The sequence below is a fragment of the Prionailurus bengalensis genome, chromosome X (genome assembly GCF_016509475.1).
Source record: "Prionailurus bengalensis isolate Pbe53 chromosome X, Fcat_Pben_1.1_paternal_pri, whole genome shotgun sequence".
Taxonomy (NCBI): Eukaryota; Metazoa; Chordata; class Mammalia; order Carnivora; family Felidae; genus Prionailurus; species Prionailurus bengalensis.
Genome location: NC_057361.1, coordinates 7,583,324 through 7,608,936, shown reverse-complemented (window position 1 = coordinate 7,608,936; position 25,613 = coordinate 7,583,324). Strand labels below are relative to the sequence as shown.

General features: G+C 45.0%; 1 protein-coding gene across 6 annotated transcripts in view; it reads left to right on the top strand.

Moving 5' to 3' along the window:
• The window catches only part of MID1 (midline 1), a 395,896-nt gene that overhangs the window by 343,631 nt on the left and 26,652 nt on the right, over nt 1-25,613 (top strand). For all 6 annotated transcript variants that reach the window (XM_043570086.1, XM_043570088.1, XM_043570084.1 and 3 more), the window contains exons 4-5: nt 7,858-7,965; nt 18,061-18,209. In XM_043570086.1, the coding sequence (XP_043426021.1) occupies nt 7,858-7,965; nt 18,061-18,209 (257 nt within the window). The remainder of the gene's footprint in view (nt 1-7,857; nt 7,966-18,060; nt 18,210-25,613) is intronic.

The following is a 25,613-nucleotide window of genomic DNA, read 5'->3' as shown; positions in this document are numbered from 1 at the left end:
CCTCTGTCCCCTTCCCGTTGCATCAGGAAGGAGCCCTTAAGAGAATGCATTGGGGATTTGAAAATAACTCCCCAAATTCCGGAGTTAGTCCTCATGTTATAGCTTCCAAAGCCATTGTTTTGGTGAAAGACGTAGACGGGAAAAAATGTGGATTCCTGCTATTAAGTCCCCCAGGTAATCAGCACAGGCTGACCGGTCCTGGAACTCGTACTATTGCTCCTGTGTGGACATTCCAGATAAACAGAATCTCTTAACAATGGTGGCAGTTAACATTTATTGAGTAATTGCTACATGTGAAACATTTTTCAGTGGCGTTTCACGTGCTAGTGCGTTTAGCTCTGAACCACAAGCTCCCCTAGGGTTTCTCTGCCTCGGCACTGGTGACTTTGGGAGCTGGACAGTTCTCTGCTGTGGTGGGGGCTCTTCCAAGCATTGTTGGATGTTTGCTGGGTAGCATCTCTGGCCTCCACCCACTAGATATGAGACGTGGCCCCCAGGCCCCTCGTGACGACCAACAATGTCTCCAGACATTGCCAGCGGTCCCCCAGGAACACCCGATCTACCCCGTAAGAGTCGATATTGAGGGACTTGAGAAATGGAGAGTTTAAGCAAATGCCTGAGAACATACAATTAGGAAGTAAGGAGGGCCTGGCATTCCACCCCAGGAAGACTTTCTAGGGACCCTGAGTTCCGAACTACTGCCTCCCTTAGCCCTGTTCACTCTAAATCTTCTCACCTTGTCTGACGATTTCGCTTTACTGAAAAACGAACAACGTTTCGGATGGGCGCGTTGTGTTTGCTCCTCTTGGGGGGGATGGGGGGCGGCAATCCCTTTGTGTGAAGCTTCAAGGTTTTAGGTATTAGGAGTGGTGTTCTTGCCGGGCCGTTTTATTGTATTGTTACAGTTGTGTTTCATTTATAAGAAGCCTTTTATTGCCCAGCTCACCGCAGTGTGTTGCCACTTTTAATAGCGTCTCACTTCCTTATCCAACATTCAAGCTCCATTATCTTAGAAACCTCCAGAAAGGAGGATTTTATCGTGAGGTTCCTGGGAGCTGTTTTTTGATCCCACAGCAAAAACATAGCAAGATCCCGTGTGGATAGTCCATCAATATGCAGAATTGGTCTCCTCTGGGCCCAAGCATTTCCCCGCACGTCACTCCATGGTAAAGGCCGGACTGTGGTTAGCACCGTATGAAGGGATGCCATCTTTTTATTTTTCTGAAAAGCGTTTCTTGGGCTTTCGAAAGTTTTAGTCAGATGAATAGATTAAATATTACAAAATATTCTCCTGTACTCCGGTTTCGGCCCCAAAGACAGGGACCCTGGGAACTTGGCCACTCTTCCGCCTCTCATCTACTTGAACTATGTCCACAAATATTTGACTTCGGTGTGAGAGAGTTTCAGGGTGAAGATTACATATAAACATATTAGATGAATTACAGTAATACGGTCTGCTCTTACTCAATTCTCCTTGGCTCAGTTTTATATACAAACTCAAGTGTTAGACTCGCTTTCATTGTTCCTTCTGGCAGCTCCGTCTAACTTCTGCCCCAGGGTCTGGAATGTTCATCACAGCTGCCTTTGGCAATAAAACCCGAAGCACCCTCAGATCCTCGTATTTCCCTTTGCACCTGTGGGATTGTTAGAGATGTTGTAGCAGAGAACAGTATGAAATAATAGGGTTATTAAGACATAATCTTAACACCGACCCCTTTAAATTTGGATGCGGACTCAAAATTACATGTCCTTTTTTTTTTTTTAATTTTTTAATGTTTGTTTATGTTTGAGAGAGAGACAGAGTGTGAGCGGGGGAGGGGCAGAGAGAGGGAGACCCAGAATCGGAAGCCGGCTCCAGGCTCCGAGCTGTCAGCGCAGAGCCCGACGCGGGGCTCGAACTCACGGACCGTGAGATCATGACCTGAGCCAAAGCCGGACCGAGCCACCCAGGCGCCCCAGAAAATGAGGATTTCTAAAATACATATTAGTCCAGTTTTACCCGTGAGAAGTGGCTAGATACTTTTCCCCACTGATGTTGTCTTCTAAGAGCGCCATAAAATATTTCTAAAGATGTTAAGGCCACATGTGTCTGCAATGTAATAAAACTTAACAGGGCGGGGGCGGGGGGGGGGATCTTTTTGCTGGCCATTGCTAACCACGTGCTCGGGAGAAAATAGCCAACATTTCTGTTATCCTTAACCAAGCTGGGGAATGAGTAAGTGTACCTGCACATCCAACAAAGGCAGATAAGCTTGGCACCCGGTGGCAACTTCCACGGGACTACAACTGACTGCTGGTATCTGACAGGAGTGTTACTGCAGCCGAATGGCCCCCAGCTGAATTCGATCTCAGGGCTAGGAGGCCAAGACAGGAGTGGTGGCCTTCTGTGCTCAATTCATGGTCTGACTTGCCAATCTCTCCTTCGCTAGGCTGTCGAGGGTGAGATAGTCGTAGTTGGTCGAAGAGAAGAAGCAGAAGCGCCCTAGGAATAAGAGAGAGTGGGGTGCCAGCTCTACAAGCCAGACTGTTCTTTTGTGTCTTCTGTAATCTCCCCTCTCACTCTACCCTTCCTGCTCTTAGGAGGAATATGGACGATTATGGACACACTCGGTAGTAGGGAAATACAATTGATTCTCATTAATTGTGGTAGTTATGTTCTATAAAGTCGCCAGGAACACTGAATTGGCCAATACTGAACCATCGCTCTTAGGGGAGAACGCACGCACACACACACACACACACACACACACACACTAACCCCTCGCATAGATGATATGATCTTAAATCCTGAAAGCAAGTCTCCTGGTAGATCCTATTGTCTTTATTTTATGAAAGAGAAAAAGAGCTTCCAAAGTGTTAACTGACTTGCCGGAGGCTGGACCACTGACGGGTGCCAGAATTGGGACTCCAAGCCCATCCATCTGGCCCCAGAGCCAGACCTTCTTACTCCACACTGCCCTACCCTTATTGTCTCCACCCTCGGACTATGGAAGAGCTAAAACAAGAAGGCTGAGCGTGTCCTTGTTCAACCTCAGCTGGGTGCTGGCAGGGTGACTTAGATTTTTTTTCGGGCTCTGAGCGTGCCCGACGTGCGTGTGAAAAGGCCACAAGTATTGATTTCGGGTTACAAGTGGAGTTGTTAATTTTAGCGAGCGTACACATCGCAAATACGGAAGCTGTGAATACTGAAGGTGCGCTGTAGAGTTTGTGAGGAGGTCCCTGTTAAAAGCAGAGTTGGGAGTGCCTGCAAACACCCTTGTCTATATTTTATGGCTGGTTCCTTTGCACCCCTTCGAAGACTTCTCAGAGAATTCTTGACTGACCTTCAATAAAACGGGCCCTACTCTCAGGCACGGGCAATCACATCACCCTCTTTAATTTCCTCTATGTACTAGTCATGAGCCGAAAGTTTTATCTATTTCTTGACTTGTTCAGCCTGTTCCCCTATGTTTGTATGTAAACTCTGTGATAGTGTGGACTTTGTCTGTGCCCAGCGCTGGAGTGCTGCCTGATAGGCTCTCGGAACCCCGTTGCGATCATTTGAATGAATAAATGATTAGATAGGTGAATGAATCAATAGTTGTATGCGTGTCTTTCAAAGTGAGGGACGCGAGTGTTTTACAAGAATAGGCTTGAGCTTGCATAACATGGGCCGTCCCGCTCGCAGCCTCAGATAAGGCGTCAGGGCCTAAAAATGGGATAATAACACCCGACAGAAGACTTGAATCCTGCCAGGATGCAGATGGGATCTGACTTTAGAAGAATTACTTTAGAGATGAAGTCAGTACTAAGAACTAGGGACAAGGATGGGGGGAATGATTCGTCATCCCTAATTATCTTCATCCCACTCTTGTCTTTAGGTGAGGGACCAAGAAGGTGGACATAGAGGTCTATGAAAGAAGGTTTGAGGCTTGTTTCTTGCATCCTTAGGTTGGCTCTACTCAAAGCGCTTGTATTAGCCTTCGTGATTCTGAATCAAAAGACGTGAATCAGAAATCGAAGGCTGAAATCATAACCAAGAGCCGCCAGCTTCCAAACCAAGCCTGTGAACTAGAAACACCTGAACACGCTGCGAGCGACCAATAAACCCATATTTGGGTTCATAGCCCATATAAGAAATGAAATCCAATCAAGTCATTAACTTCTTTTAAGTGACACATAAAACAGCAAAACTGTGGAAAACTTCTTTGTAGTGGGAGAATTTTAGAAATACAGGATAGCATTCAACTTCTTTTATTGTACCTTTTGGAATAGAAGAATGCTAGAGTTACAAAAATTTGGAAGCTTCATCAAAGTTTCAAAAGAGATTCAACTTTCCCGGTTTCAAAGGAAAGTCAACTCGGTGTTTTTTGAAAGATCTAAGGGACATACTTGGCCTAAAATGAATGGCTCATGTTTCCAACTTTCTGAGAAATTATATTTTGGGCCAGTGGTGGTTGTGGTATCAGCTTTCCCAAAACATAGTTGGCTCAACAAAGTAGATTTCAGTCTACTTTTTTTGTAAAACAAATCTATCCATCATGAATATCAAATGGTCAGAATTTGGATTAAATCAAACCCCGTGCTAGGATGGCAACTGGGACACTTTTCCTCCCGTGGAGTAACCCAAATCCCAATGATCTTGAGAGCGAAATGGACCCCAGACTAAATCATAGTCTATTAACAAAGCTACTTCTCGATGCAGATGATACTACTTGAGATTTGTCTGTGACTTCACAGTGTTAGCTGTTTCCTCAGATATTAGTTCATGTATTTACCACAATCATCCCACGTGGCCGAGACAGCAGATACCGTTCCCCTCATTTTATAAAATAGGAGAATTTTGAAACGGTTATCTTCCTGGACTTTTCCAACATCGACCTCTGAGTAGAGCTAGTCCTCGACGCCACATTTCCTGACACCTACCTCTAGAACTGTTAGTGAGGTTGGACCCAGTTCAGTCAAAACCAGAATGTCATTAAGCACAGAATATGTTAGCAACATCAAAACCTGAGGACTTCACGATACGGTCAATTGATTTTTTTTTTTTTAATTTTTTTTTTTAACGTTTTTATTTATTTTTGGGACAGAGAGAGACAGAGCATGAACGGGGGAGGGGCAGAGAGAGAGGGAGACACAGAATCGGAAACAGGCTCCAGGCTCCGAGCCATCAGCCCAGAGCCCGACGCGGGGCTCGAACTCACGGACCTCGAGATCGTGACCTGGCTGAAGTCGGACGCTTAACCGACTGCGCCACCCAGGCACCCCCGGTCAATTGATTTTTGACAAGAGTGCTAAGACACTTCACTGAAGGAAAGAATCGTCTCTCCAGTAGACGGTGCTTAGGCAGCTGGCTATCCAGAAGTAAGAAGGCACAGTCGGACCCTGCTTGGAAGCATGCGCAAAACCTAACTCAAAATGGTGCATAGACCTAAATGTAAGAGATAAAACTTCTAGAGGAAAACAGAGGCCTAACTCTTCATGACCTTGGATCGGGTTGCTTAGCTATGACACCAGAAGCACAGATGACAATAGATAAATAAGTAAATTGGACTCTATCAAAATTGTCACTCTTGGGGCTCATTCTAGAAGATACTTTTCTGTGGGTTTTTTTTTTTTTGCTGTTTATTTTTGAGAGATTGAGACAGAGCACAAGCAGGGGAGGGGCAGAGAGAGAGGGAGACACAGAATCCGAAGCAGGCTCCAGGCTCAAACTCATGAACCACGAGATCGTGACCTGAGGTGAAGTCAGACGCTTAACCGACTGAACCACTCAGGCACTCCTCTCAAAGATACTTTTCAAGTATAAGGTGCTACTTTCCAGAAATTTCACTCTCTCCATCATAATGTGCCCATGGTTTCAATATGATTCCTTCCTTTTCACAGCTCAGTTGTAGCCAGTTATTACATTCAGTTAGAGGTCAAGAGGGAAGACAAGAAATTTCTTGAGAGTAGTGGCATTTTGAGTAAATATGTCCATGGATAGCTGGGTTTTTATTTGGGAATCCTCAAGGGAAATTAGAAATGACAACATAAAAGTCATGGTAAGAGAAACTGAGTCCAGTGGTGAACCTCCTTGAAATATTAGCCTGAGTTCCACATTCTGTACTTACCCATCAAAACGTCTTTTTTTTTTTTTTTTTAATGTCTATTTATTCTTGGGAGAGAGAGTGAGACAGAGCGTGAGCCGGGGAGGGCCAGAGAGAGGGAGACACAGAATCCGAAGCAGGCTCCGGGCTCCGAGCTGTCGGCACAGAGCCCGACGCGGGGCTCGAACCACAAACCGTGAGAACATGACCTGAGCCAAAGTCAGACGCCTAACCGACTGAGCCACCCCGGCGCCCCTCAAAACGTCTTTTAATTTTCTCTTTTGTTCATCACATTCAGCAAGCATGTTTGCGTGCTAATCTGACATAGGGCCTGATCTCGGGGTTTGCTGCAAATGGCCAGTGACCATTATCTTCTCAATAAGAAGATGTCTTGGGGCGCCTGGGTGGCGCAGTCGGTGAAGCGTCCGACTTCAGCCAGGTCACGATCTCGCGGTCCGGGAGTTCGAGCCCCGCGTCGGGCTCTGGGCTGATGGCTCGGAGCCTGGAGCCTGTTTCCGATTCTGTGTCTCCCTCTCTCTCTGCCCCTCCCCCGTTCAGCTCTGTCTCTCTCTGTCCCAAAAATAAAATAAACGTTGAAAAAAAAAATTTTAAAAAAAGAAGATGTCTTGAGTAGTCTCTCTCCTGCGTCTCATAATAATGAGGAATAAAACGCAAGGAATCTTGGCCTCTGGAAACAGGACGTGATTCCTCTGAACAGCCATCAATGGATATTTATCCTGAACTTCTGACCCTACTTCTAGTTTATCTCATTCATAGAGAATGGAATTACTCCGGTTAAATAAAGTATCCCAAATCAGAAGGGCTTAATGGCTGGGCCATGGCTCCTCCCTGAGATATGGTAGAGTAATCAATGGTGCCATTGTCATTCTCTGTAACGCTGCAACTTGCGTGCTGGGTTAAAATCATAAAACGCAAGCATGCTATCTCCATTTCCCACAGCTGTGATTTTGGGGTCTCTGCGAATAAGCATTTCAGAATTGTCAAGAGGTGGAGGAAATAGCGTGTGCAGAGTATTTCCCAAGCCCAGTGGCCAAGAATGAGCTAATTGTCACCCCGCCTTGCATACAATGAGTCTTGAAAACTTCAAATAAGGGCCCTTCTATAATGATCTACCTTTCCTGGAGAATGGCTCATGTTCATTGTAGAATCTTGATCTTTCGGACGTATACCAGAAGTAAAATTTTAAATTATGTCATAAGGCGAATAAAATATCCAACGGTCCTTTTTCTTTTTTGGTGTTTTCATAGTGACTAAATGCAAAGTTGATGTCTGTATTTAAAAGAAGAGTTAAGTAAACATGATACAGTCTTGCTACGCTGCATTTGGAAAATGTGTCCGATGGACGTTAATAGTAGTCTGTCCTCCATAAAGGAATAATATTTGTTCTTTTTAAACTTACTTTTTATGTCTAATAGGCCAAAATTCCACTCTCTTTCAAGATATAGAAGAAGGAATTGCAAATATATCTCAAGTGTCGATTTCCAACTAATTGGTAATAGCTGTGTATATGTTGTGTTAAGAAAGATTCTGTGGCTGAGTATGGCTTAGCAGAGAAGACTGCTATCATTGGATAATAGTGTTTTCCAAGAGTGTAAGGAAGGGAGTAGATATGTAAGTCCTATATTTTCCATCTTTGTATAATTGGAAAAAGAGTTAACATTTAAAGTATCTTTTTAGTGATTACCAGAAACGTAGTAGTCTACGTTAAAGAGCATTTAACAGAAAACAAAGGCCAAATTAAATGCTCACCATTCTTTCTGTCCTATAGGTCAATGCGTCACGTCAAGAAGCCAAATTGATGGAAGAGTGTGATCTTCTCATTGAGATCATTCAACAAAGGCGGCAAATTATTGGAACCAAGATCAAAGAAGGGAAGGTATGATTTCTAGGGCAAAAGATACCATATTCTCCTGGAGAGGATGTCATACTCCCATGCATTTCAATAACTTAGGAAATATTGAATACCCCCTTTTTCTATATTTTCTATAACCCCCTCTTACGTCTTTAAGACGTAGCTCAAAGTCCCTTGGTTGACCTTTTTTTTTTCTCTACCCCTTTCTTTGTATTATCATGGTCTCCTATGCACATCTGTAATACAGGGATTGCATTACATTACCTCGACTCCATTACTGAACTCCAGAGGGCAGTGTGGAGCTCTGGTCTGTTACAGCCATTGTTTTCTTTTCTTTTTTTTTTTTTTTTAACGTTTATTATTGAGAGACAGACACAGGATGTGAGCAGGGGAGGGGGAGAGAGAGAGGGAGACACAGAATCTGAAGCGGGCTTCGGGCTCCGAGCTGTCAGCACAGGGCCCGACGCGGGGCTCGAACTCACGAACCGCGAGATCGCGACCTGAGCCGAAGTCGGTCGCCCAACCGACGGAGCCACCCAGGCGCCCCAGCCCTTGTTTTCATCTCTCTTCTCTATGAGAAGGTGGGTTCCACAGAGGAAGAGTTCATTTCCTATTTATCGCTGTATCCTAGCAATTATCACAGTATTAAATAAATGTTTCAGGGACTCAGATTTTATATAGAGATGGCGAAGTGTTTTCCCATGCCTTTGAGCGAATTCGGACAGGTATAATTTTGTGGTGGCAAGATTCCTGTAGTTTCACTGTATCATATATCCCTTTGTGGATATGTGAATAGTAATTCTTTTCTAATGTTTATATGTTTAAAATTCCTACGGTTTTTATTGAAATACTTAGGATCCATTTTATTTTACCCGTTTCTCTGCCGCCCTCCAAAGGTGATTTTGTAGCCATTTTAAAAACGGAAACATTCATTCAAGATTTAACTACTGCCGCTCATAACCAGACTTTCATGAAATATGTATAATTAAATTAAATTAGCAACTCTTAAGTGGTGCACAGAGGTAACGATAGCCAATATATGTGTTCTCTGTTCTCTACAAAATTTCAAAGGTCCGTTCAATATCGTATCATATTTTAGGTTACTTTGTATAGGTTGAAAGCTATTTATACAGGTAAATTGTGACGGTGATCAGAGACGTCAAAGTGAAATCAAATCAAATAGTTCTTGAAGCTGTTTACAGTGAATTAACAAATTAATGTGAAACCAGTCCCTGGCCAAGAGCTGACTCAGCTGTGTTGAGAAGCGACTTTTCCCCACATACACGTTGTACAACTTAGCGTCCGCCTGGAATCCTCACGGGATGTATTTCCCCTTCTATTATCGTGCACCACCTCTCAAGGCTCGTAGTAGTTTCTTATTGCTGCTGTAACAAATTACTGCAGACTGGGTGGCTTAAAACACCCAGATTTGGTGTCTGACCTTCTGGAGGTCAGGAGTCCAAAATCAGTGTCACTGGCCTTAAAGGCAAGGTTTTGGCTGTGCTGTTTCCTTCTGGAGGCTCTAGGGCAGAATCCATTCATTGCCATTTCTCGGCTCCTGGTTTCCTTATCACATCACTCTGTGCCCTTTGCTTCCCTCCTCAAGTTTCTTTCAGCCTCTCCTGGTTCTCTCTTCTAAGGACCTTTCTAATTACACTGGGATCACTCAGAACATCCAGGATGATACGCCCTCTCTCAAAGGTCCCTGCCTTAATCACATGCGCAATGTCCCTGTGTCATGTAAGGTGCCATAGTTCAAAAACTTCTGGGATTAGGATAAGAGCATCTTTGGGGGCCCTTAATTCAGCCCGGCCGGCACGCCTTTCCCTTGCTTAACTTCCCAGCATGACGACCTCTCTCATGAGCCGGATCAAGATAGTGAAGGGGTGCACGTGTAGTGACAAGAGCACATAGCAAAGTAGGAAAGCAAAGAGACATAGCTGGACCCAAAACAAGAGAAAGGTCTCCACGGGCCAGAAATGGGACGAACCTGCAAAGCCGCGGCTGTGGCTAAAACACAGGCTGGTGGAGACTTGGTCTGGAAGAGACCGAAGCAGCTCCGCCTTCGAGTCCAATGGGTCAATAGTTCTTGATGCCTTGGGCTGAAGGGTACAAGTGCTCCGGATGGTATGGGGGACTGAAATCAGCCTCATTGGTTCATGCCACGGGCTGTATGAGGCTTCTCGCTTCCTTAAAAGACACCGAAAAGGATTCTTGCCAACCTCTACCTAGGGTCAGAGTTTTTAGCAAACTTCAGGCCTGGGAGTCTAGAACAAGCCCGTTGTCAGGTTAGCGCCTGGCTCTGCACTATTTCTGACACCCACACAGAAGCCTCAGAGAGGCGGAGGTAATACCGGGTTCCCGAATGAGGACCCCCGCGGGTGAGGTGAGGGCGACTGACGGTAAACCCGCTGGCCGGGGTGGGCTAAGCAAGGAGGGCGAGGGAAGTAAAGATTATGGATAACTCCTTCCCTTTAAATCTGAAACTCAAACCACAGTTCTGGAGCATATAAGGAAAGCTTGCATTTCTAAAAATACAGCCGACAAACTCAGCAAAGACATTACCTCACCCCAGGTGAAATTCGTTTTATGGGAAAATATTAAAAAGATGTTTAAAGAAATAAATGAGGGCATAACTTTGATTTTAAAAGAGCAAAAACTTGTGAAACCACAAAAGGATAGAAAATAAGAGAGAAAGAAATAGGAAAATAACAAGTTAGCAGTTTGGGAGGTAAAAACGTAGACCCTGAAACTACAAAGAAAACTTGGCCATGAGGGGAATTTGGAAACTGCGTTTTAGCCTCCCCGTAGGAGGGATATCCGCATGTAAGAATATGAAATTCGATCCATATTTCATGCCATATACAAAAATTAAATCTAATTGTTTTCAATATTTATTCCTTTTTTGAGAGACAGAGAGAGACAGTTGTGAGTGGAGAAAGCACAGAGAGAGAGGGAGACATAGAATCCGAAGCAGGCTCCAGGCTCCAAGCGGTCAGCACAGAGCCCGTCGCGGGGCTCGAACTCACGAACCGTGAGATCGTGACCTGAGCCGAAGTCGGACGCTTAACCGACTGAGTCACCCGGGCGCCCCCCAAAATTAAATCTGAATGGATCATATACGTAATGTGAAAGACAACGGGACAGAACTTGGAGGTGCCTGGCTGCCTCAGTCGGAGAGGCATATGTGACTCTTGATCTCGGGGTTGTGAGTTCGAGACTCACGTTGGGTGGAGAGATTACTTGACAACAAAAAAAATCTTAAAAAAAAAAAAGAACTTCTAGAAGAAAGCATGGGAGGAAACCCTGGTGAACCTTGAGTTGGGCAAAGATTGGTTTATACAGAATGAGAAAAAAACATCAAAGAAATCTTTACAAATTAAACAGATCATTCTAAATTGTATTTCATCAAAAGTAAAAACTCTTTATAAAGCACTGTCAAGAGAATGTAAAGACAAGCCACGGATCGGGGACAAATTTTTATCTAAATCGAAAAGTATTTGTACGCAGATATATAACAACTTCTAAAACCTCGTGAGTGAGGAAATAAACAATACCTTTGCCAAAACGGATGGAAGATTTGAATAGGTACTCTACCGAGGGAGATGTGTGGGTGGCACATAAAAACATGAGGCGATGTTCAAAATCATTAGTCATTAAGGAAGTCGTCAAAAAAAGTCATCGGGGCAAATTAGAACCTCGGTGTGATACCCTTCTTACCTAGTAGAATGGTTAAAATTAAAAAGCTGGACCATAGCAAGTATTGTTGAGAATGTGGAGGAACTGGAACTCTCGCATGCTATTTATAGGAATGAAACAGTGCACTTGGGAGAACTGACAGATTTTTAAAATTTTTTTATATTTATTTATTTTTGAGAGAGAGACAGAGTGCGAGTGGGGGAGGGGCAGAGGCAGAGGGAGGCACAGAATCTGAAGCAGGTTCCAGGCTCTGAGCTGTCAGCACAGAGCCCGATGTGGAGCTTGAACTCCCGAACCGTGAGATCATGACCTGAGCTGAAGTCGGACGCTTAACTGACTGAGCTGCCCAGCCACCCCTGATAGTTTCTGTTTTTCTTTTTTAAATATTTATTTATTTTTGAAAGAGAGAGAGAGAGCGCGTGTGTGTGTGCGCGCGCGTGTGTGCGTGCGTGCATGTGTGCATGAGAGCAGGGGAGAGGCAGAGAGGGAAGGAGAGAGAATCTCAAGCACGTTCCACGCTGTCAGCACAGAGCTCAATTTGGAGCTTGAACCCATGCACAGTGAGATCGTGACCTGAGCCGGAATCGAGAGTCAGACGCTCAGCCAACTGAGCCACCCACACGTCCTGAACTGACAGTTTCTTAAGTAGTTAAACGTCCACTTACCATATGATCCAGCCATTCCAGGTGTTTACCAAGAGAAATGAAAGCATATGTCCCTATAAGACATGTACATGAATTTTCATGTGAGTGTGAAGGGTAATAGCCCCAAACTGGAAATGAGCCAAATGTCCATCGACAGATGAATAAACAATTTGGGGCGCATCCATAATGAAATACTATTCAGCAACAAAAAAGAACAAGCTACTGATATATGCCACGACATGGGTGAATCTCAATAAATTATGGTGAGCGGGGGCACCTGGGTGGCTCAGTCGGTTAAGCTCTGACTCTCGGTTTGGGCTCAGGTCAAGATCTCACGGTTCGTGGGTTCAAGCCCTTTGTTGGGCTCTGCGCTGACATTGTGGAGTCTGCTTGGGATTCTCTCTCTCCCTCCCTCTCTGCCCCTCCCCCACTCACTCTCTCTGTCTCTCTCAAAATAAACAAGTAAAAAAATAAAATAAAAATAAATTATGGTGAGTGAAGGAAGCCAGACAGAAAGTAGTATATTCTGCATGAATACATTCATATGGAAGTTTAGAAATAACACTTTCTAATAATCTACAGCAACAGGAAACAGATCAGTGGTTGCTTAGTGACAGGGAGGGGTGGGCAGGACGAATTACCAAGGGGCTCTGGGAAAACTGGAGGCATGATCTATGCGTTCATTGTCTTGAACGTGGTGACTGTTTCCTGGGTTTATGCATATTTGAAAACTTTTAAATTCGCACGTTAATTATGTACAGTTTGTTATCCGTTAATTGTATCTCTATAAAGCTGTTTATTTTTTTAAATGTTTATTTTGAGAGAGAGAGAACGAGCGAGCACAAGCAGGGGAGGGGCGGAGAGAGAGAGAGAGAGAGAGAGAGAGAGAGAGAGAGAATCCCAAGCAGCCCCTGAGCCGGCAGCACAGAGCCTGGCTCAGGGCTGAATCTCACCAACCGTGAGACCACGACCTGAGCCGAAACCAAGAGTCGGATGCTTAACCGGCTGAGCCACCCAGGCGCCCCTCAATGAAGCTGTTTATAAGACAATTGCATATTTATATGATGGAACAGTCTTCAAAAATTAAAATTAATGAAGTAGCGTGATATGTATTCATATGGACAAATCACAAAAATATAAACAAGATTTACAGTACTTTTGTACGGAATGAGAATTGTTACATAACATTGGATAAACTGCAAAAAAAAAAAAAAAATCCCATACAGTGTTTGGGCACGTTGTGCATGCTTGGGAGTCACCCACGCTGACTTCAAAAAAGGTGTTTTCCTCTCAAGAAGGACTTGAGTGAAATTGGGGAGGGACACACAGGGCTTCAATGCTATCGATAATATTATACTTCCTTTTGAAAAATCTTACGCTAATATGATGAAAATAGCGAGATTTGGTAAAGCTGGTACTGTGGATAGGAAATTTGCCCCTATTCCTTGAAAAATTGTACGTGTGGAATTTCTCCCTTTTTAAAAAAAAAAAGTGCCCAGGGACATTATCTCAGAAGCTGTGTTAGAAAGCACACAGTACTTGGGAAAGATGAGGCCCAGTTTGGCTTTCTCTTGAGTGACTGCTTTGGCATATCGCCAAGGAATAGTTGATCCCCAAACTCGGAATTCACAGTGACTGGGTCCCTGGCCAGGGTGTGTTGGCGTAAGAGATACATTTTCAGGAAAAGAGGAACATGGGTACCTACACCCTTCAAATCTGAGGTGCTGGGCAGGGAGGGCAAGCGTGCCTGAGGACCCTGAACGCAGAGAAGGGGCTGGGGGGCCCTCTGAGTGGCGCTTGGAAGTGGGGAGCTGGAGGAAGCGCCAGCAGGATTTGGGGGATCGTGGTGGCGAATTTCATCCACCTCGCGCCTTTGCCACCATGTGTCTCTGGTGCCGACACAGACCATTGCTCTCAGACCATTGTGCGTTCTTTGAAATACATAGCTTGGCAGCCTTTGTACTTGGACGGACTGGAGAGTCTCAAGCCATGAGACTCCCTGGGAAAGAATTGTCTTATCTCTTCAGTAGTGGGAGATAAATTTCATGTCAACACACGAAAAGCTGGCACCAGCCTCCAGATGAAGCAGATCACATGCATTATGTTCAGGCACGGGTCGATGGTAGAAAGCTGTAGCCGCAGAGAAAAAGGGTCCCTCGTCCTCACTGCTTTTGTGTACTCTAAATCTCCAGAATTTAAGATAATTAACCAGACTACACGTTCGGGCTTTTCTTCAGCCTGATTGAAATGCCAAGGACCGGCTTCCTTGGCCACTCAGGTATTTGTGATGACTGAGGATCAGTTGCTAGGACATAACCATGTTGGGGTGGAATCCTGCAATATACATAAAAGCACACGTATTAAAAGCATTTAAAATGCATTTCAAGAAAAACAAAGGGCTACTTTTCAAAGCATGCGTAAGGTATAATAAACAGCCAGTAAATCGCCATACTGAAGCCGGTGTCCCCAGTCAAAGGAGATCCACCAGGCGGGATATTTCCACGATGAGTATGGAATGAATTCCTGAAATTACAGTGTGCAATCAACACTTCCCAAAGGAAAAAAGAGCAGGGCCAACTCGGAAAAATTTCCCCTGCGGCAGTAACACATAATATAAAGGATCTTCTTATGTGTCAGGATCTAGTGTTTCTTTTCAAAAATCAAATTTTATTCATCTTGTCAGATTTTTAAAATAATACATGAAGTGTTTTCTAATGAAGAAATTAGTGTTTTGCCAAACGCTCCGTGTCTGATCCCGAAGGGCTGTATACCAAGTAGGGTAGTGTGTCCCAGAGTGTGGGTCCGATCAAGGCCATCTGATCAGAATCGTTTCAGTTAGCAAACTTTTTTTGTAAAGGGCCAAATAATAACTATTTTTGATTTTGCCAGACAGTTTCTCTTGCAGAAGCTCACCTCTGCCCAGTGTTGTGGTATGAAGGTAGCCACAGGTGAGTCCTAAATGAATGAATGTGGTAGTGTGCCAATAAAACTTTATTTAACACAGACAGGTGTGTGCGGAGTATGGCTCACAGACCATAGCTTATGAACACCTAACTTAGAGCGGTATTTTTACCTTTTCTTTTTTTAACTGGAACTCACAGTAAGAAATACATAGGACATCAAATCCAGCTTGTGTGCACGTGCACACGCGCGCGCGCGCACACACACACACACACACACACAGAGTTTTGCAAAACCTAATTTGCCCTTTGTACCAGAAATACACTCTGCTACTTTCTTTCCTCCTCCCCTCTTCTATTTAATGTTTTATTTTTTTAAGTTTGTTTATTCTGAGAGAAAGGGAGAGGGAGCAAGCGCACAAGCAGGGGAGGGGCAGACAGAAGGAGAGACAGAATCCCAAGACAGCTCTGTGCCACCGGCACAGAGCCGGTATGGGGCTCGAACTCACGAACCGTGAGATCATGACCTGGGCCAAGATGAGGAGTCGGGCACAACCGACTGCGCCACCCAGGCGCCCGTCTTCGACTTCGTGTTTTCAGGGCTAGTTTTCATCATACCTGTACCTCATTGCCTGTTGAGATGCAGAATCCCGCTGCTCTGCCGGGGACAGCTTCTTACCTAGGATATTGAGACGTGAGCCCCAACGTCTGTAGTTCTCTTTGCAAAAGATCCCCAGCAGCTTCTTACGCACACCATTTTGAAAAGCTCTGATCCGGTGTGTCAGATGGAATTGTACACTTGAGTTAAAATTACAATTATTCCAACAATTGTTTTCTGTGAAGCATTCCTATGTGTTCAAAGGAGGCTCTCATTTTGGCCTGTTTCAACTTACGCATGACCGAGGAGGTTTTTTTCCCTTCTCTTTTTAAAAAAAATTTTTGAGAGACAGAGTGCAAGCAGGGGAGGGGCAGAGAGAGAGAGAGAGAGGGAGACACAGAATCCGAAGCCGGCTCCAGGCTCCGAGCCGTCCGCAGAGAGCCCGACGCGGGGCTCGAACCCACGAGCCTTGAGATCATGACCTGAGCCGAAGTCGGACACTTAACCGACCGAGCCACCCAGGCGCCCCTCCCTTCTCCTCTTAATGTCACTTTTAATTTCCAACATCATGATAGAAGAAAAGAAGAGACTAGAGTTCAAGCATTGTTAGATGTGTGGTCATGGGATCACTGACCGGCATACTGAAAGGATAAGTGATTGACACGAAGTTATTCCAAGGGAATATTGCGACCTTATGTGTCTTTTGTTAGAATCGTATTAAACATCTTTAATTCTGCTGTGTGATTCCAAATATTCCATTCACTTGGTTTGTTCGAGGGACTCTTCAGTGACTTTGCTTCCTCTGGATGTATTCACGTTAGAAGCTGAATTCAGTTTGGTGCCAACTAAGCGTCACTTCGTTCAGCTCACGACCACGGTTAATCCGCTGCGGAGGGTCACTAGAATTCTAATGAGTGAAGCCTTTTGCCAGGCTTTGTATCATATACCGTTTGCTCCAAGGTTTTGACACTTCATTCTCTAACTCTCCTTTCAGGAATTTTTCGCGCTCTTGCCTGAAATGTTGTGGCCGCGGTCTCTCAGCGCAGCACATTCATTTCCTTTGTTTGCTGCAGTACGACATAGCTGGAATCAGATGTTCCTTAGAGGCCTCGAGTTCTGACATCTCCTTCCTTCCTTTTCTCCGATTAAAGTTGCAAGGGAATGGTAATGATGACTTGGAGAAAGAAGGAATTTCTTGGAGTTCGCAGGAATTCTGGAGCGAGCTGGAGCCAGCCCTGTCTGTAAGACAGATTAACTGGCCTCCTCCCTACCCTTTCACCCAGGGCTGGTTTCCATTCCGGAACGATCATAAAGCCGGCCAAGACCTGTCCCGAGCTGTGTGGAGAGGGCACCGGGCGCTCGGCAATTCTATTAGCAATCTAATTTTAACTTGGCTTCTGGCCCGAGGGCTTCATCTTGTAGCACATTTCAAACACCAGAGCGCATGGTCAAGTGGGTTACCGTGCACTTATCTTGGCCTACCCCAGAGGTTACGGTCAATTACGTTTGAGGGTCGTTTTCAAGCAAGACAGGATCAGGAATCGGAATGGAGGTTGGAACCAAACATGCATTTTTATCCCGACTGGGAAACGCTTATCAAAATAGTTCTTAGTTATCAAGTAAGCACAAAGTGCCTGGAAATGACGTTCCCAGTGAGGGGAAACGGCCCAGCTGTGCTTTTTTTGGCCTTCTCTCATCTGCTCAACAGGAAAAATATTAATCAATGGAAAAAACGCTCTCTTTCTGTGAATTTAACACATGAGTTTTAGATCGCGTGGGAAATAGTAATACCTCATGTTTTCACATCACAATTTTATTACATGGATTGCAAAGAACTTTTTAGAAAATGGTTCTTACTGAAGCCACACGTTTGCACCTATGGAGATGTTTTATTTGCTTGATGGCCCAGCTGCAGACCTGAGATAAGAGAAAGTTCCAGCATTCCCTGTGATCTTTCAGTAATTGAGTGGAATAGTGGGGGAAGAGGTCTGGTGACCCTTGTAACTTACCATGGGGCAACACCTTGTTTCCCCATCAACAAGGAAGTAATTCGCCATTCAGTGTTTTCCCATAAAACAAATTAGCAACGCTTCTCCAAGGAGACAAAGGCTGTCTAAGCCAGGAGTCCCGTATCGGAGATTTCCATATGTCTCTGCCTGCTTGTCGGACTTCTGTTGAAGGACAACTTACGTGCAACAGAACGCACGCATCAGAAGGGTCCGGCCCGATGCGTTTTCCCTAAGCGAGCCCACCCGTGTAACCATCTCCTCTTTTCAAGGTGATGAGGCTCCGCAAACTGGCTCAGCAGATTGCAAACTGCAAGCAGTGCATTGAGCGGTCGGCATCACTTATCTCCCAAGCGGAACACTCTCTGAAGGAGAACGATCATGCGCGCTTCCTACAGACGGCGAAGAATATCACTGAGAGGTGAGTGCGGGGGCTGCTGGGAAGTTCTCAGCCGCTGGGCTCCTGTGTCTGGGGAGCGATTGGTTGGCCTTGCCCTCCCCTTGCTTTTGTTTTCATTTTCAAGGCTGAGTACCAGGGAGAATAGAGGCTTTGAGCAGCTTTGTTCCAGCTAAAGATGCTTCCCTTTGACATGTCAAAGCCTTTTCAGCAGCGCCCTGGAGTTCAAGGCCTTTGAAACAAGAGTCCACCAGCTAGAGAGAATAAAATCAGCCTTGCTTTTTGGGGGGAGAAAGCTTACGGTGGCACAAAACCAGCATTTATTGTGACTCTCAGACCTGATCTTATCGTATGCTTGATAACAAAGAATCAGAATGAAGGCAAAGACATAAAAGGGAATCTTTCCTTCCATCTCAGGGCTCATCTCTTTGGAAAAAAAAAAAAAAAGAGCAAACTCCCAGGTGTTGTTTTCCGTTAGACCTGTTTTTATTTGGTCGAGAAGCTTCGCCTCTTCTGAAAGGTCAAAGCTGACTCATGTGAGAGAGAGCGGACCCACCTGTCAATCTCCTACCTCTTGCTTTGAAATGTGTGGCTTATTCTAGGGCAGGGAACATGAAGATAACATTATTTGAATGCACGGTTCAGCAGTAGAACTGGTGGGAGTCTGTACTCCCTTGGTCCGGGTACTTGATCGGTATAGAGTCACTTGTTCTCCCTGATGCAAAAACCTACAGCAGCTCTCGTGGAGCCACAAAAAGCACCTGACTCCACCTAAATGATATCTCCAAGCCTTGCCAATGCCCTTGACTTCTCAATCATTCTGCTTCTCAGAGTCACTTGCCCCTTATCCAGAGCAATAGTAGAATCCAATCACCGGACAACCCCAGGCAGCTCATTCATGCTGGTCTTTATCCTATCTCAAAATGTCGCGTACAGGTAGGCATTGATATTTCCGTTTCCGCTCTTCTTTCAATTAGAGTAACGTACAGTAGTAGCTTTACAACTCTGGTCTCGTGTTGAACCTGCCTCGCCGTGTTGTTATAGTTGAGAAACATTTCTTCCGTGCTTGGTTCCGATACCTGATCTCTTCCAAAGCACGTGGATAACAGCTGGTTATATCCTTAAAATGATCACCTCCCTACTCTTAAGAGAAGCCAGTTTCTTTCCTCGTGTCTCCTAGGTTCCAAGCGTTTAATTGTCTTCCCAGCTCTCCTCTGGACTGCATCCAATTGTTTTATATGCATCCTAAAGTTAGAAAGTGCAAATACCACTAATAACTCCGGTGTGCCTCGGGCAGTCTACTAGACAGTGTTTGCACTTATGTCATGATTTCCAACTGGGATCCAAGTACTTTTCTCCAGCCTTAAATCACGAGATGGCCAGATGAAATGGCTACCGTGAAGTGCATTTCTCAGCAATCCCTAAAAATTTGATCCCGTGCAATATGAAGAAATTCTCAAGGGCAGAGAATGTGGCCCCATACCAGTTAAGACAGAACATTCTGGGGGTACCTGGGTGGCTCAGCCGGTTGAGCGTCCAGCTTCGACTCGGGTCATGGTCTCGAGGTTCGTGAGTTCGAGCCCCACACCGGGCTCACTGCTGTCAGCTTGTTTGCGTGGAGCCCACTTCAGATCCTCTGTCTGCCTCTCCCTGCCTCTCCCCTTTTGCGCTCTTCCAAAAATAAATATTAAAAAAAAAAAAAAGAACATTCTGGAAGAAGACCTACCTACCTTTGAAGTGTAACATAAGCACATGAGTGTCTACACATGATCTCCCTCAGATCCAGTAGGGTGTAACTGGTCCCATTCGCCTCCACCCGTAACAAGCCCATCTCGTCAAGAACAGAAACATGACTTTGAGTTTTCTTTCTACAAATGAATTGTATAATACCGTTGACCCGCAAACAGCATGGGTTTGAATTGCACAGGTGCACTTATACAAAGATTTTTAAAAATAAATACAGTACAGTGCTGTAAATGTACTTTCTCTCATGATTTTCTTAATAATATTTTCTATAATAATATTTCTTCATATTTCTAATAATAGTTTCTTCTCTCTAGCTTACTGTATTGTAAGAATGCAGAATATAATGCATAGGACATACAAAAAAATGTGTTAATCGACTATTTATGTTACCGGTAAGGCTTCTGGTCAATAGTAGGCTATTAGTAGTTATGTTTTTGGGGGGGGGGGGATCAAAAGTTATACATGGATTTTCAACTGGGTGGGGGTCAGCACCCCTAACCACCCCTCCCCCATTGTTCAAAGGTCAACTGTATACTATATTCTCAAGCATCACTAATACATAGTTCTCGCTGTGATTGTATGTGCGCTTTTATAAAATTATTATTTTTTTTAAGTTTATTTATTTTGAGAGGGTGGGGGGGAATGCAACAGGGTGAGTCGGGGAGGGGCAGAAGGAGAGAGGGAGAGACAGAATCCCAAACAGGCTCTGTCTGGTAGCACAGAGCTTGATGCGGGGCTCGATCTCACGAACGGTGAGATCCTGACCTAAGCCGAAATGAAGACTTTGATTCTTAACCGACTGAGCCACCCAAGCACCCCTAAAATTATTGTAAATAAGCAAAATTATGCACTAAGTCCAGACATAAAAAAGTCGGCCGCCTGTTTATGAGAAGGCTAAACTTCCATCAAAGTTTAAAGACATAGTACCTGTAAATATTTGCCAGCATCCTTCGTCCCCCCGTTTCTGCAGCCCCTCTCTTCTGTCTTCATTTGTCAATCTTCTTGGTCACTTCCCGAGCCTTTCTCTTTCTAGGACTGGAATGAAGGGAAAGGGCAGGGGGCTTGGACTAGGACCTGGGAAACTTGGGCAGATCCTAGCACCGCCACTTTTTAACTGCGATCCTTTGGGGTTTATCCGTGAGGTATTTTCTGCTAAGAGGAGTGGGCTCGTAATAGCTGCCTCTATCGGTAGTTTTGATAATACTGCTGATATCCTATCCTAAGAATGGGCCTTTAACGTCATTGATACTCCATCCTGTATGTTGGATTTAAGTTTTCAGAGTTCATTGTGTCGGTACGGCCCTGCCTTGTGTGTCTCTTCTGGGGCTGGTCTCTGCCTGTCTGTACTCTTCAATCCTTTACTTAGTAAGCATTCCACTCTGGGACGTGACTTCGTGATTCTCTGCCTCCTATTGTGTCTGCCTTGGGCGTTGGCACCCGTATACTTCCCAACCGTCTTTATTCTTCTTGTCAGGGGTGGAAAGCCCAGAACAAACTTGGAATCCTGCAAGCCTTCCTAAAGTGAGACCTGGGGGAGGTTTTTCGACATCTTTAAACCACTTGAAGTGGATATGTTCACCTACAGGCTGAATCAAACTGCAGAAAGCTTTTTGATTTAGAAACAGTAAGGAAAAAAAAGGAGAGAGACCCTCAAGCTTTACCTTGTAGGAGATGCATGTGCTTTGGAATCAAGTATCCGGCTCTGTGTTCATTGCCTGGCAGTAATTACGGACGGCATTGGGGCTGCTCCTTTAACACTTGTGAGTCTAATCTTGCTCGCACGCTCCCAGCCGGCGGAACCCCCGGCCATCTTGTTTCCACCATTATAGCCCCAGCACGTAGCAAACTGCCTGACGTGAATGAATGAGTGAACAAATTATAAAATAGGTCGAGGAGTCCTACCTAATGCGGTTGTCACAGGGACAAAATGAGATAATGTAGTAAAACTATTATTCCAGTTCCCGTCCCAAGGTGAACATGCAACAAATGCTCATTCCCGTCCTTCCTACTCACTGAATTGATGCAAACAGATTGTATAACATACCGCATTCTCAAGCCACGCTAACGTATAGGTCTTTCGTATGATTGCATGGGCGTCTTTACACAATCGCGTCAAGCAAAACTTTTCACTGAATTGAAGCGTAAGAAAGTTGGTCTCCTGGTTATGAGAAATCTGAAGTTTTAGCAGCGAATTCTCAAGAGGAGGGTTAAAGGAAACTTCCCTCTCAACAGTGCCCATTTTTCAGACCTTCTAGGAGGGTGTCCGACTCCACAGAGTGACCCCTCTGCCCTTGAACACCTAAGCAGTTCAAGGATCCATCAGACTTACCCTGAATATAAAGCCCAGAGCTCCAGTTGTCAGCTCTGGCAAGATGTCACTTGATTTTAAGAATTTAAGCACATGTGATGAGTGGTTTTTGAAGAGTGTTCTGGTAGGGTGTTGATTGGTATTAAAACAACAAAATTCCAGAGCCAAATGCATCCGGGAAATCTTGAGCAGACCCAAGTAAACCACATTTTGTTGCCATGAGACCTCGCTGGGTTTTACCGTGGTGATGTGCCCTCTCACCCAAGAGAGACGACCCATTTAAGTGCCATTGTCGGGGGCCTGGCATGGGGGCGATGTTCAGCAGGAAGGGTAGAGCATCTTGCCCTGACATTGACTGTTTGACAGAAACCCTGTAAGCAGTGTAATTCTAGACACATCCACCTTCTGGAAAACTGGCCCCACGTGGCTCCTAGCAAACAGAGTGTTACAGAGATTAGAGCCATCAAAGTACAACCAGAAACAGAAGTAACGTGCAGTCCACCCCTTTAAGCGTCATAGGGCACAAAGGCCTTATTTGCCTCAATATGACCAAGGCTTCACATGCACCTACAGGCGTGTGCACACATGTGTGTATACACACACACACACACACACAACTGTGAAGGCACAGAATTGCGAAAGTGGCCTAACACTGATGGCCCTGGTGGATTTGGGCATCTCATCTGAAAGGCCAGAAGATGGGCAACAAGGATTTGGGGAATAAAAACGTGACCTAAAATGTTGAATCTGGCAACTCTCCCCTCGCCCGTCACTCCAATGAAGAATTTGAAATTGTAGCCAATGATAAATATCTTTGCTTCCATCAAAAAACTGTGTAGGTGTTAAAGGCTGCAGTAACTCCACAGACTCTTGCCGTCAGTCTTTGCCTCTCAGGCTTAGGGACTTTGAGCCTTTCCGTTCCCACCCCGCAAAGTTCCCACCATCAAGATGGCAGGCATTTTTAACCCTGTCACGTGACCGAAGCACATTTTTAGTGACCTGTGGACCATAGGACCAGGAGAAACTTGGGAGAACTCTATTCTGGATGAGCCTGAACAGAAGCTTCTGCCCCTGGACTGGGCAAGTGCTAAGGCGAGAGTCAGAGGCCTTAAGGTCCTCTCAGCCCAAGACCTTCTAATTGGGGTTTCGCTTTGAAATTTTTATTTGAGGAGTTCAAATGCCGTTAGAGCATTTCTTTTAACTTTTCTGCACCGATGCAAATATGTCGGGCTCTTCAGCCCCTGGCATACTTTAAGGGCTTAGTAAATATTTGCTAAATAATCCTGGGATCTCTCGGAGTTTTGAGGAGTTTTTCTGATTATGGGTCATAAGGAAAGCATTTTTAAGTACAGTTTGACCATCTGTAAAAAATGCCTAGCAACCGTCCCTTTATCCATCAGTCTAAATTAGCAGGTGTGTTAGTCACAATAATTTGCCCATCTCCCTCGGGCACAATCCTTAGCCAACAAGATCCCGTAACTCTGCTATTTACTGTTTCTTGGTGAAAAGGTGAGGTGGTGAATTTAGACTCTCCACCCTCATTGAAACACTTGAAACTTTTCTTTCCAGGGGCGCCTGGGTGGCTCAGTCGGTTAAGCGTCCGACTTCGGCTCAGGTCATGATCTCGCGGTCCGTGAGTTCGAGCCCCGCGTCGGGCTCTGTGCCAACAGCTCAGAGCCTGGAGCCCGTTTCGGATTCTGTGTCTCCCTCTCTCTCTGCCCCTCCCCTGTTCATGCTCTGTCTCTCTCTGTCTCAAAAATAAATACACATTAAAAAAAAAATTAAAAAAAAAAAAAAAAAAGAAACTTTTCTTTCCAGAGTTTATGCCTCTTCAAACTTTCATCTATGGATCCCAGTATCATTCCAATTATTACATTGTTAATTATCCTGTCTCCTTCCCTCCCCTCCACAGAACTGAAAGTGTACCAGAAGTACAAGTACAGAAATTCTATTTCTAAGGATTTTGAGCACATCACAGGTGTAACTATTATTATCTTTTTTAAGGGTTTTTAAATGTTTATTCGTTTTTGAGAGAGAGAGAGACAGACAGAGTGTGAGCGGGGGAGGGGCAGGGAGCATAGGAGACACAGAATCCGAAGCAGGCTCCAGGCTCTGGGCTGTCAGCACAGAGCCCGATGCGGGGCTCGAACCCACGAACTGCGAGATCGTGACCTGAGAAGTCGGACGCCCAGCCAACCGAGCCACCCAGGCGCCCCGAAAATATATTATGTTTATAAAATACAAAGTTTCGGGGTGCCTGGGTGGCTCAGTTGGTTAACTGGCTGACTTCACCTCCGGTCGTGATCTATCAGTTCATGATTTCGAGGCCCGCATCAGGCTCTGTGCTAAGAGCTTGGAGCCTGGAGCCTGCTTTGGGTTCCGTGTATCTCTCTCTGCCCCTCCCATGCTTGTGCGCGCTCTCTCTCTCTCTCTCTCTCTCTCTCAAAAATAAACATTAAAAAATTTTTGAAATAAAATAGAACACAAAGTTTTAAGAGCCACTAAGAGGTATAGGAGGAGCTCCATCCCCTTAGGTAACGAGGTTGAAATTTTTCTAGGTTAAACGGAAGAGTAGAATTCTCCTCCTGGCTGGGGCCAGCCAGCTTTGTGACCTTGTATAAATGGTGGTGTTTACCAAACTTAATGAAATACCCAGATCACCAAGATTATGAGGCTGGCATAGCCTGATATGCTCAGAAGTGGCCTACCCCATGCCACCATTGTGTTGCCTTTAAGAGAATCGCCTGCAGTTCTTCACTAGTCAGATTGTTCTGCCATTAGTAACTGAACTTTGCAAATCAACTTGAGAGCTCAACACAGGCCTCTCGCGAGATCTCTCACACGTAGCAGGAGAGTCAGACCCACCAGTACCTTGCCGTAGAGTTTACGAACGAGAACTCTAACTAGCAACCCTAAATGAAGAGGAGAAACGGTGTATCCGTTGGAGGAATGTGGGAGAAAGCTCATGAATATTTTTCATGGCATCTGCCGGGAATATGGGGCAAAACAACGAATACAAGGAGAATGGGGCGAGCCAGGGAGAAAACTCCTTTCTTAATGTTTATTTCAGAGAGGGGCTGGTAATTGATGAAACTAATCCAATATCTGGAAACATTCTTTTTTAATCCTCACTCTGCCTTTTATGCAGTTTGAAATGTTGGAGACTCCTCTTTGAAGTAGAGCAGGGTCGGGTCTGAAAGGAACAAACCGTTTCCCAGACAGATGTGTGAAGAAATGCCCGGAGCTATGAGCTTCTCGCTGGGGTTAGATGTGAAGGGGGCCAGGCTGTTAAATACACAGCAACATGAAATATGAATATTCTTTCACCTCCGTGGGGAATTTTTTTCCGAGGTAAAAAGAAAGGCGGCGGGGGG